Genomic DNA, 12,588 nt, shown 5'->3' with positions numbered 1-12,588 from the left:
AGGTGGCCAGGTGAGGGGTTAGGGGCCAGGTTCTAATAATCAGGGCTACACTCACTGGCTGGACAACCATGAGCCTTCAGTTAACCTTTGAGGACCTACAGCATCTTACCTGCGGTAGGAGCTCTAGTGCAAGGATTCTCAAACATTTGTGGAGACAGAACCTTTTGTTCAGTGATTCTCAGCCCTTCCTGCTGGAACCCTTTCTTCAGTGGAAATCATATGGCAAGGCTAAATATGTGAAATGCAGTGAAATGAAGCTTGCCATGTTGTGGGTTATGAAGCTCTTGCCTGTTTTGGGGAGTGGTGGGCACCTGGCTCTTCAGGGCAGTGCTGGGCCACCTCTCTACAACTCTAAGCTGTCCAGTACCATAGCCATAACCTGATGTGACTGCTGCACACCCGAAACGTGGGTAATGTGAACTGAACCCTCATTTCAAAGACTTAGTAGAAAAAAAGAATGCAAAATAGCTCAAGCATTTTATATTGATTACATATTGGAAGATTGTATACTATTTTGGATACATCAGGTTAAATAAAAATTTGTAATTAAATTTAATTCACCTGCTCTTTTTTTTCTTTTCTAAATGTGGCTGCTAGAAAAAATTTCAATTACTTGCATGGATGGTGCTACAGTTCCTTTGGATGATGCTGGTCTAGACCCACTCTGTGGGCTCTCGCGTCCAGACATCAGTGCTCGAAAGTTTTGTGGGGATTCTAGTCATTGTTGCTTCCTCAGGTCCCATGTGCAAGTCGCTCTGTTCCCATGAAATGCATTAGGAATGTGTCCTGGCAGCTTTCTTTACTACCACACTTTGCTCTAAGATCATTTTTTCATTGAAACCAAAATATTTTTTTTTCTGCAGAAAAACATGCATTTTTGTTTGTTTGGTTTTGTTCTTTTTTTAAAAAAATTATTTATTTATTTATTTATTTATTTATTTATTTATTTATTTATTTATTTTGGCTGCATTGGGTCTTCGGTGCTGTGTGCGGGCTTTCTCTAGTTGCAGCGAGTGCACTTCTCATTGAGGTGGCTTCTCTCTTTTTATTTTTTAACATCTTTATTGGAGTATAATTGCTTTACAATGGTGTGTTAGTTTCTGCTGTATAACAAAGTGAATCAGCTATACGTATACATATGTCCCCATATCCCCTCCCTCTTGCATCTCCCTCCCACTCTCCCTATCCCACCCCTCTAGGTGGTCACAGGGCACTGAGCTGATCTCCCTGTGCTATGCAGCTGCTTCCCACTAGCTATCTATTTTACATTTGGTAGTGTATATATGTACATGAAGTGGCTTCTCTTGTTGCAGCGCCTGGGCTCTAGGTGCATGGGCTTCAGTAGTTGTGGCTCGCGGGCTCTAGAGCACAGGCTCAGTAGTTGTGGTGCACGGGCTTAGCTGCTCCGTGGCCTGTGGGATCTTCCTGGACCAGGGCTCGAACCCACATCTCCTGCATTGGCAGGTGGATTCTTAACCACTGTGCCACCAGGGAAGCCCTGGTTTTGTTCTCATTTTACTTACTCTTCCCCTAAGGTGCTTGGTAGCTCATTAGCTATAGGACGTGCACATATTTTCCTGTGGGTTGGAGGTCGTGGAGCAAACTTCAGTGTTTCATGGATCATTTCTTGTGGTTGGAATTTTGGGGAGGATTTCTTCATGTCCTTTTCAAGTAGCACTCCAGTCTTCTGATAAGTTTTATGTAAATATTTCTTCCCCAGAAGTCACTTTTAAAATTGGATTTATTACTGTTTCATGTGACAGTGTTCCAGCTTTACCATAGTATACCATTTTGTTTGTGACTTTTGCTTTTTCCTTTGGTCATTTTCCTAATGGCTCAGAATACTGAGGTTGAAATGAATACCTCTCTTATTACGATAATCCAATTTTGCCTCTGTGTTTTCCACCTGCCGTCAGATGTGCCTCTGGTCTTCCATGACTTTATTAGTCACCAGCAAAAATCAATATTAGGAATTGTTTGGACCTGCAGTCTGATGATTTGTGCCCAGAAGAGTTCTCATATCCCTGGCAAGCACTTCAGTGAAGCCCTTCATTTGTTCAAGGTCTGGTCTGGTGACGGTGCCTTGCGTGGCTGTTGTTTTGGGGGGTAGTTGTCCCTTTCTCTTATTCCCAGAGATACTGCCTTTTAAGTGTACATACAACTTCTGTTCATCCAGACATGTTTGATCTGGCTCTGCATGCCTCAGTCTTTAGATAGACGGTGTAAGGGAGCGCGGACGTCAGTCACCGTGTTTGCCTGTCTGTGCCTGGACTGTGAGAAGGAATGTGGTCCTGGTAACCAGGAGACCCCCATGCTTTCTGAAGCAGCTGCTGACAACGTTTTTCCTTCACGTGGCAGCTTCCGATGGATCAGGATGTTGCCTTCCTTCTAACTACCTCCCGACTGGTTACGTTTCATGACTTCTGGAAGATTTCATGGAATAAAAAGAGTATGCAAACAATCTAAGTATAACTACCCTTTCCTAGGTATCACACTGGCTTTTTAATTAATGTTTACTTGGGGTCCATTGTTACTTTCTCTTGTTCATCAACATTGACGTGAACCTCCATTTCATGTCTGACTCCCTTACAGGATTTTGAAAGTACAGTTCACAGGAAATATATATCAGTTCTTCTACTCTCTGAAACTCAGTTTTCTCATCTGTAAAGTGGGAATACTCATGCATATATTTGTTACATCCTCACCAGCTTGCTGAGATGATTAAATGAGATGTGGATATAATAAGGCTGCCAGATTTAACAAATAAAAATATAAGATGCCTACTTTAATTTGAATTTCAGGTAAACCATGAATAATATTGAATTGGATGTACTAATACTAAAAAAAATAATGGTTTATCTAAAATTCAAATTTAAGTGGGCATCCTTTATTGAATCTGCCAACCCCCTAAAGTATAAGCATGCTTCCTGTTCTGCTGAAATTAGGCAAATATAAGTTCTTCAGCACGATATTTACATTTTCATGTAATTACAACTATTCATGTCTTTCAAATGGCAACCATACTATCAGCTTTCATCAGCCTGAAAAATCTTGCAGTAGCTCTCTTTCACGAGTAGCTGTGGTTTTCAATTTTAGAGATAAACTACAAATATCTGACCCTCAAATGTGTGTCCGTAACATAATTAGTATTTCGAATTCTCACAAAAAGGTGAATATTATGAGAATTGGGGCCAAGGCAGTGCCAGCCCCGTGGTCTTGCTGTCAGCTCCGATTCTGCACTTCCAGAAGCTCTCTCTCCTCCTCTCTCCTGGGGGAAGTAATCTGCAATTGACAGGAAGTGCCAATTTTCTCTTTCCTTTCTGATCTCAAAACTTTACAGACTGATCGAGAAGGTTTTCTGTATTTCTAGCATTGATTCTTTTCCTTCCACTGACTTTGATTAGAGTACTGAGTTTCAGGTGTATATGGTTTTATTTTTCTATGGCAAATTTTCAGAGCTGATATTTTCTCAGCTGAAACCAATGAAAATGATTTTCCTCATTCATATTTAGTTTATGACACTTTCAGTTGAAACATTTGGGAATTGGGGAAATACTGTTACTTGTTTCACCTTCACACTGACTGATCTGACTGATAGCGTACCTCTCATTAAATGTTGCAATGCAAACATATTAATCAGGAGTCTTTTTAGCAAAGGTACAAGTGATAATGACATTCCCATAACAGTTGCCTTCCTTCCTGCCTTCTTCCCTCCTGTCTATGTTCCTTCCTTCCTTCCCTCACTCGTTAGTTCAGTCTCTCGTCCAGCACGTATTTATTAATCTCCGTGGGCCACAGAGGTGGCCGCTCTGCAGACATCAGAGGACAAAACCAATAGTGTCCGCCCTCATGGAGCTTAATAACGGCAAGTGTAGACGCCACAAGACAATTAAATTAGTAGTTAAACTGTGGCAGATATTATAAAGCAAAGACAACAAAACATAAAAGCACTCTGAGAGACCTCTCCGAGTCCTGCAGTTCTGTCCTCTCATATGAAGTGGATCTTTGTTCCTTGGTTTCTTAGGAGCGAGGCTCTGACTTTCTGCCTCTGAAAGAAAACAAAAACGGCTTTGCCGCATCCTTGCTCTGTTACCAAACCAAACTTGGGTCCATTTGCCCGCGTGCAGTAAAGCTGATTTACTGACACCAGGTTGGGCTCGGGCCTCACATGGCCCATGGGTGACTTGGTCCCGTGTTGACACCTGATGCAGAGGGTCCGAGGCAGGAGAGGGCTGTGGTCGTGCGTGTGTCCAGATGCTCACGCCAGAGACAGTGAGGAGAGTAGGGTGGGTGTCTGGGGGCGTCCAGGTGAGGAAGGTATTCTACACTAAGGTGACAGTGTGTGAACACTGGGGCCAAGGTGCAGGCTGAGGGAGGGCAGGCGTTGAGGGAACAGAAGGAGGCTCCTGGGGTCCGGATGTGCTGACCCTGCTACCAATAGCACGGGGAACTTCCACGAGGTTCCTCACTTGATCGGGGGGCTCAGAGTGAAGAAGACCCGGCAGAGGCGTAGATGGTGAACGAGCACCTAAGTCCACGCTAAGTCCCCTTCTCTGAAATGCTAAGAAGTCCTCCAGTTTTGCTGGATCCCAGTCAGCTGGAAAGTCAGATACAAGATGTGCAGAAATACACGTTGAGAAGTTTGGATCAATGCTGGTTAGTTCTTTTAAATCAAATGGTTAAAGATCTTTGAAGATTTGTTTTTTCTCCGCACAATTGCTTAAGAATTCAAAGTGCGTATGAGCATATTGACGTTTGAATTGTTACTGATTTGGTTTCTCAGAGTAATAATCCATCAGCAAAATAAATAATAAACAGCCAGGAGTCTCTGTGCACCTGTTGAATAGGATTTAGTTCTCTCACCCATGTTTCCCATGAAAATAGCGTGGTAACCGTCAAAAGATGACAGTTTGCCACCTGGACTCCCGCCTCTTTTGCCCCTCCTCACCTCCACCCCTGCATTGCTCTAAAATGTTCTGTTTTATCCCAAGAGTCTCTCTTTTTAAATTTTTTATTGGAGTATAGTTGATTTACAATGTTGTGTTAGTTTCAGGTGTACAGCAAAGTGAATCAGTTATACGTATACATATATCTGCTCTTTTTTTTTTTTTTCTTAGATTCTTTTCCCATATAGGCCATTACAGAGTATTGAGTAGAGTTCCCTGTGCTCTACAGCAGGTTCTTATTAGTTATCTATTTTATATAGAGTAGTGTGTTTATTCCCAAGAGTCTCTTACTTAAGACCCATCAGAGCCTCGCAGCTCACTGGATGGTGGAAGGCCCTGGCTCCTAACTTCCGTCTCGGACCGCGTCCTATTGTCAGGATGTCCCAAAGGGCAGCAAAGGCTCCGTGCCTGTCACTGGTCCACAGGAGGCTGGCACTTCCATCTGCCGGTGGAGACCTCCTCTCAGGGTATTGGGACTGAGACACTACGCGGAGGTCACCTTCCCTGAAGCTGCCACCTGTTCCCATCCCTGCCTTGGTGCTGGGCTCATCTCTGATGCTTTGCCCCATGCAGGCAGGAAGACCCAAACATCACTGGGTTGAATTTCCCGCCAGCTGGAAATTGTGGTCTCCAAGTCAAAATTAGGTTGACTTACACAGTAAATACATACAAATTGTTTTGCATGCTTTAAGTGTGAGCATTTGATAAAATGCTGCCTTGCTGCGTATACTGCCCCTGCCTCTCTCCCTCTCCCCCCTCCCTCTCCCCGTCTCTCCCCCTTCCCTCTCCCCCTCCCTCTCCCCCTCCCTCTCCCCCCTCCCTCTCCCCCCTCCCTCTCCCCATCTCTCCCCCTCTCTGTCCCCGCCCACTCCCTTGCTGTGCGCTCACAAACACACACTCTTCCCTTAAAGACGACCCAGCAATCCCACTACTGGGCATATACCCTGAGAAAACCATAATTCAAAAAGAGTCATGTACCAAAATGTTCATTGCAGCTCTATTTACAATAGCCAGGACATGGAAGCAACCTAAGTGCCCATCATCAGATGAATGGATAAAGAAGATGTGGCACATATATACAATGGAATATTACTCAGCCATAAAAAGAAACGAAATTGAGTTATTTGTAGTGAGGTGGATGGACCTAGAGACTGTCATACAGAGTGAAGTAAGTCAGAAAGAGAAAGACAAATACCGTATGCTAACACATATATATGGAATCTAAAAAAAAAAAAAAGGTTCTGAAGAACCTAGGGGCAGGACAGGAATAAAGTCGCAGACCTACCAGAGAACGGACTTGAGGACACGGGGAGGGGGAAGGGTAAGCTGGGAGAAAGTGAGAGAGTGGCATGGACATATATACACTACCAAACGTAAAATATATAGCTAGTGGGAAGCAGCCGCATAGCACAGGGAGATCAGCTCAGTGGTTTGTGACCACCTGGGGGGGGGATAGGGAGGGTGGGAGGGAGGGAGATGCAAGAGGGAAGAGATGTGGGGACATATGTATATGTATAACTGATTCACTTTGTTATAAAGCAGAAACTAACACACCATTGTAAAGCAATTATACTCCAATAAAGATGTTAAAAAAAAAAAAAAGACAGGTACTGTATTTTTAATCTTCCCAGTATACATAGTAATCCTGTTTGTGCTTGAACTTTCTCAAAAGTGACATGTTTAACCAGCTAACCTAAAATAAAATTAAGCAGTGGTTTACTAATACTGCATGCATTAGTGTATGCATAATTTTATACACTATTACATGCATAGTGCTTAAAACAGTCAGTTCATAATAAATGTTCACTGGAGATGTTTCGGATATACGTTTCTTAATGAACTCAGGATAATATATATCCACCTAGTTATTTTCTCTCTAAATGTAAACATCCTTCCTCTCTAAGGACTCTCCTAGGAATGAAAAACTGGAAAGGTATTTTCTGTCCAAACCTCTTGTGAGATTAGCAGATTGATCGGAAGCCTTGAAGCCAGAGGTTCTTGATTTTATTTCCTGCTTTAGATGACTTGATAGCCTCATTATGTGTGTTTACAGAATAAGAATTACAGTGTTTTGAAACTCAGATCCCCATGGGTTTTATGAAGTCAGTGCCTTCAGGGTGATTTGAGGAACTTGTGGACGGCTTTCAGAAGTGCTTCTAGAGGGTTGGGTCTCATTCCCTGGATTTACACACTGGCCTTGGGGGCCTCACCACAGTGCACCAAGGACGACAGCATGTTTCAAGTCTGGGTCCCAACCCTGGAGGTTGGCTGCACCGTGCCCCTCCCTGGTGGAGAGGACCCTTCTCTGTGCCCATCACAGCCACTCTGGAGAGTCTGTGTGGTTCCAGGGACACTAGGACACTTGTCCCCAGGCAGTGCTCATAGCCAAAGTAAGTGAGCGTAAGCACGTGGTGAGCAGAAAACCTCGAGTGGGGAGGGGACCGGGTCAGAAATGGATGTTCAGGGCTTCCCTGGTGACGCGGTGGTTGAGAATCTGCCTGCCAATGCAGGGGACACGGGTTCGAGCCCTGGTCTGGGAAGATCCCACATGCCGCGGAGCAACTAGGCCCGTGAGCCACAACTACTGAGTCTGCGCGTCTGGAGCCTGTGCTCCGCAACAAGAGAGGCCGCTACAGTGAGAGGCCCGCGCACTGCGATGAAGAGTGGCCCCCGCTTGCCGCAACTGGAGAGAGCCCTCGCACAGAAACGAAGACCCAACACAGCCAAAAATGAATAAATAAATAAATTAATTAATTAATTTTAAAAAAAAAAGAAATGGATGTTCATCAGTACAGGCGAGAAGAAGCCGTGGAGCTGAGACCCAGAAGAGCATCCCGAAGAACAAGCTTGGGGGAGAGAGAGAGGAAGGAGGGGATCTAGCCAGAAAGGCAGAGGAGGAGTTACTTCCGGGGCAGGAGGGAAGCAGGTGGTCCTCTGCTCCCTGCGTATCTGCAGCTGTCCCCCATGCGGGGTCTTCTGTGCTGGGGCGGCAGGGCCAGCTCCTCTGTCTCTCACTGGGAATCCAAGGATTCCTCTCACCTGATGCTCTCCAGGGGATGGTGCAAAGCCGGCCGCGTTGAGCCGCAGTGAGCTTTTCTGTGCTCTGGGTCTCTAGACTTGCATCGGGACCGGGCAGCTAGTAGCCGAGGGGTTCTCGTCCTTGGCTGTGTGTCCGCGCTGCTGAGAGCTGGGAAAATACTGGCGCCTGGTCCCACATACAGCAGGGCTAATTGCACAGGTCCAGGGCGGGGCCCTGGCATCAGCAGATGACCCTACGTGCAGCCAGGCTGGAGAACCCCGGGGGCTCAGCTGGCGAGTGGCTGGTGAGACCCGTTGACCTCACTTTCTTCTTTCCCTGTCGCCTCCGCAGATTACGGCACCATTAAAAAAGTGCGGGCGCCCCTGACTCAGACCTCGGGCAGCTGTTTGCTGGAAGAGATGGAGCTCTTCCCCGAGAGGCGGCCGGAGCCCATCAGAAGCCTGCAGATCCTCCACAGCCAGAGCGTCCTGTTCGTGGGTCTGCGGGAGCACGTGGCCAAGATCCCACTGAAGAGGTGCCAGTTCTACCACACGCGCAGGTAGGGCAGCCCCAGGGGACCCTCCGGCGTGCTGGCGCCCCTTGTCGAGGTGCCACCAAGAGGGAGGGCACAGGAGCCCCGAGGGCTTTCAGATTTCCCGTGGTTAAATGGGATGAGGACCTTAGCATCCTTGTGAATCCTGCATCCCAGGATGCAGAGAGTTCTGGTGCAAACCAGGTTTCTGTGATGACAGTAACACATCAGTATCTGTGGACGAGGAGCCACTGTATAACATCTGTAAGCAGATGTCAGGGTGAAAATAATTTTTTCAGTGCGTTATAACATTCAGTGATGATGCTGGTATTTGGTGTTCCTGAATTAATCTGCTACAAGTATACACACACACACACACACACACACACACTTTTTTTAACCTGTGGCCACTAAAGTATTTTAAACCGCACTTTCTCATCTAACACATGTGAATTGCTGTAGAATCAAATGGGAAAATATATGTAATGTAAAATGCAAATGGGCCAAATGGGTATTCTTACGTAGAAGGAAGGTTTTTATGTTTAATAAAAATCGTTACAATATTCCTTTCTAGATGATTTTAGACAATGAGGTATATAATGTGTTGCCTCCTTTGGTATCAGAGTGTTGAGAAATAAATAACATAAGGGACCTCCCAACTAATAATGATGCTGTTGTGATTAATAATAACAAATAGTGATATTGATTAACAACTATCTTTTATATAACACCTTTTCCCTAAATTTAACCAATGGCTGCTTGAAGTTTGTTCTGGTTTGTGTTTCCTGCAGGACTAGCCTAGGGCAGGAATTATTCTAGCCCAGTTGCTGATGGTTCAGTGGGCGACAGGGAGGGTTGGGGTCTCATGAACAGGAGTGTCACAAGTTAAATGAAGCTGGAAGGGCACCAGTCCTCCAGCTGCAGCCCAGCATGCTCTGGGGGGACATGACAGGGGATAACAGGCAGGAAAACAGGTCTGTGCCATACACAGGTATTTCTGGTGCTGAAATGGGAGTTTCTGGTTTGCAAAGCATGAGGCAATTCACCTCTTTCCTGGTGCTCTGCTAGCTCAGCAACTTGTAGGTGCAACTTAGGCAACTAGGTCCTGCATCAGGTCAGGGAAGCCAGACATCATCTGCCCACTCCTGTCTCCTAGGCAGCTGCACTTGAAGTTCAACCATGAATCCACAGCCATCACCACCACCAGGCCCAGCCGCCCAGGAGGAGTTGACAGTTCCCCCTTTTTCTTTCAAGGAGAATAAGCCCCTTGCCTGTCTTTATCAGGCTCCTGGGAGGACAAGATTTTACAGTTATATCTAGAGCTGAATCTCCCTGCTGTTTGCCTGTCCACTCGCTCAGAGAAAAGCAGTGAGAGATGATAACTTTATTGTAAACTGATAGACTGTGGTCTTCTGTGTGCTCACACCCAGAGTGGGTTAGTTTGTATTTGACCCTTAAATATTCCATTAGAGAAAAGAAAATCTAAAGATTTCAACCCAAGAGTTTCTCTGGATTTCTCCCAATGTTTCTCTGCCATCTTCCTCTTATAGAAAGATAGGAAAACCTCTCTAACACTCATTGCAGAAAAAAAATCCATTTTTAAGGAACTGGTATCTACATGACCAGATCTCTTTTTTATAAATTATGGAGAAAGGTAGTGTGGGGTTTTTTTTCTGGACAAAAGCAATTTTAACTTTCAAGAAATATGCCTAAAGAAGTACACGGCATAGGGACAGGATAACAATTGAGTAACAATAAATACTCATTTCTTTGTTAAATATATTTTTCATAGTACAATGTAAGTAATTTTGTTATCAGGAAATCATTTTTATAAATGAATTCTGAAGTGTTTAGAAGAGAAATTGAGCTTAACTAAATTACCTGTCTCCTTCAAAATCATATTCACATTGTTCATTTTTTTGAATATCTGTTTTTCAGAGGCAGTGCAGTTTGATATCAATCAAAACACTTATAAATGATAACAGTTGATACAATTTCCCAAGATTCTTTTACATGTCTGGCACTCTGCTAGATCCTATCCCCACTTTCCTTCATCATTACACCCTGACAGTAAAGTCAGATATCATCTCTATTTTTCAGATGAGGAAACAGTGTCTGGGACTTCTGGCATCCTGCCCAAAGTCACATAGCTCATGTGATGTGAAACCCAGATTCAGAGAGGGACTCTCTGACCTCAAGGCCCAGACTTTATCTTTGGTTCACTGTGTTGCCCCTGGTACAATGAGGACATCATGCTCAGTGGCCAGATTTCAGCAGGGACGAGCCATTTGATGGCATTTTTCACGGTGTTCTTGCGAGCCAGAGCTAGTTAGTACCAGGACAGGCTGAACTCAGGTGTACTGATGACTACTCCCAGCTTCTTCCCATTAGTGCCTGCCTTATGATGCCCGCCACCAGGCTGGGTTAAGCAGACCAAAAAGAGGTTGTGTACCCCTGGGTTACTGTAAAATGAGTCTCCATTCTCTAGCTGTTCTAAAGGTGACCCTGGACCCAGGAGGGGCTGAAGACAGTGCACGCCTGCGCCATCCACACTATGCACACATTGAAACTTGGAGCCAACGGCACAGTGTTTTTAACTTCCCATAGCTGTTTTCCTCGGAAAGCTGTTTGGAAAGAACAATATTTTAAAAATATATTTCAGTTGAGTTTGACCTCAAAAACTGAGCAAAAAGATTTGGTTTTGATTTTAACCTTTTTTTTTGCACAACCCATTTAAGAAATAGCATGGAAAAGCTATGCAAATAATAAAGCAACTCATCAGACTGGATGGTGACTTCTGGGGATGTAGAGTGGGAGAGAAATTTTACCTTTCCTGTGTATCCTTGGTACTCTAAGACTTACTTACCACACGCATGTGTTAGTTTCATGAAATGAATTAAGATTTGCTGAATTCTGAAGAATATGGGAATCTGGAAAGGGCTGCATATGGGTATAGCATGTGAAATGGAAGGTAGGTAAGCTGACACCACCCTCACCTGAGGCCGGTGCCCAGCCAGGGGCTCCCAATAGCAGCGTGAAAGTGGTAAAAGTCTTCATAGGGATGCACAAGGTGAAGCAGGCAAGAATAGCCACTAACTTAATCCTACTGATGTAAGTACCAATATAAAGTCATAACTTGCCACTTGGAGGAAAACAGACTGGCCAAGAGCTGATAGAGGTCTTACCTCCCTGCTTCAAGAAGAAAGGAATGATCACAGGACTTGAGCTGCAGTAGTCACGTCCAGAAATCAAGCTGTTATTCCCCACCCCACCACCCCCAAGGAAATAGTGTAACCTTCCAGTTAGTCTGGCTGATTGAAGCTCCTCAGGTCTAAGGAAAGGAAAGCTTGGGGAAGTGGTGACGGAAAGGCTTTTGACTGAGACTTTAAAACCATTTTAAGGATTGTGCATTAATTAGATCAGTGGGTTGGCAAACTTTCTCTGTAAAGAACCAGACAGAAGATGTTTTAGGCTTCCCAGCCTATAGGGTCTCCGCTGCAGCTGCTCAACTCTGTCCTTGTAGCATGGAAGCAGCCACTGACCATAGTGAGTGGGTGTGGCCGTGTGTCAGCAAAAGGCACACAGGTGCATCCGGCAAAGGAAGGATTCACTTTTAGATTCAGTCAGTTTATTACTTATGTGGACAACAAAAGTAAGAGCAGAAAAGGTGTCAGCTACCCAGGTCCCTTATCCCACAGATGACACCAAAACAGAAGAGGCCAGATGACAATGTGCGGGATAACTTGGGCCCCACGCTGCTGAGGGGCTGATTCTGTGCTGCGGTTTTATAGCCTGCGGCTGCACCCTAGTAGGGGTGAGAGTAGGGGGCAAAAAGCCTTATACCTCATTAGAGCCCAGGAGGCGACGAGAAACCGTCTCCTGACAGCCTCCCTGGAGCACAGGGAGGTGGGAGGAAAACAGCTTTGTAGCAGGCGTTCATAATCCTCCCATGCACGTGATCGGGCGGGTCCCAGGGTGCTCTGCCGAAGCTTAGCTTAGCTGTAGTTAAGCTTTGCCCTATGTGGAGACATGAAAAGCCGCCAGGGCACCAGGGCCAAGCATTCTCCTACCCTGTGTTTCAGTAAAACTTT

At 45.2% G+C, this 12,588-nt stretch overlaps 1 protein-coding gene across 8 annotated transcripts in view; it reads left to right on the top strand.

Moving 5' to 3' along the window:
- Nucleotides 1-12,588, top strand: part of SEMA5A (semaphorin 5A) — a 505,234-nt gene that overhangs the window by 389,184 nt on the left and 103,462 nt on the right. For all 8 annotated transcript variants that reach the window (XM_059916089.1, XM_059916090.1, XM_059916094.1 and 5 more), the window contains one exon: nt 8,317-8,524. In XM_059916089.1, coding sequence (XP_059772072.1) covers nt 8,317-8,524 — 208 coding nt within the window. The remainder of the gene's footprint in view (nt 1-8,316; nt 8,525-12,588) is intronic.

The sequence above is a fragment of the Balaenoptera ricei genome, chromosome 3 (genome assembly GCF_028023285.1).
Source record: "Balaenoptera ricei isolate mBalRic1 chromosome 3, mBalRic1.hap2, whole genome shotgun sequence".
NCBI classification, from domain to species: domain Eukaryota; kingdom Metazoa; phylum Chordata; class Mammalia; order Artiodactyla; family Balaenopteridae; genus Balaenoptera; species Balaenoptera ricei.
The sequence above is the reverse complement of the archived record's forward strand: the minus strand, read 5'-3'. Positions and strand labels throughout refer to the sequence as shown.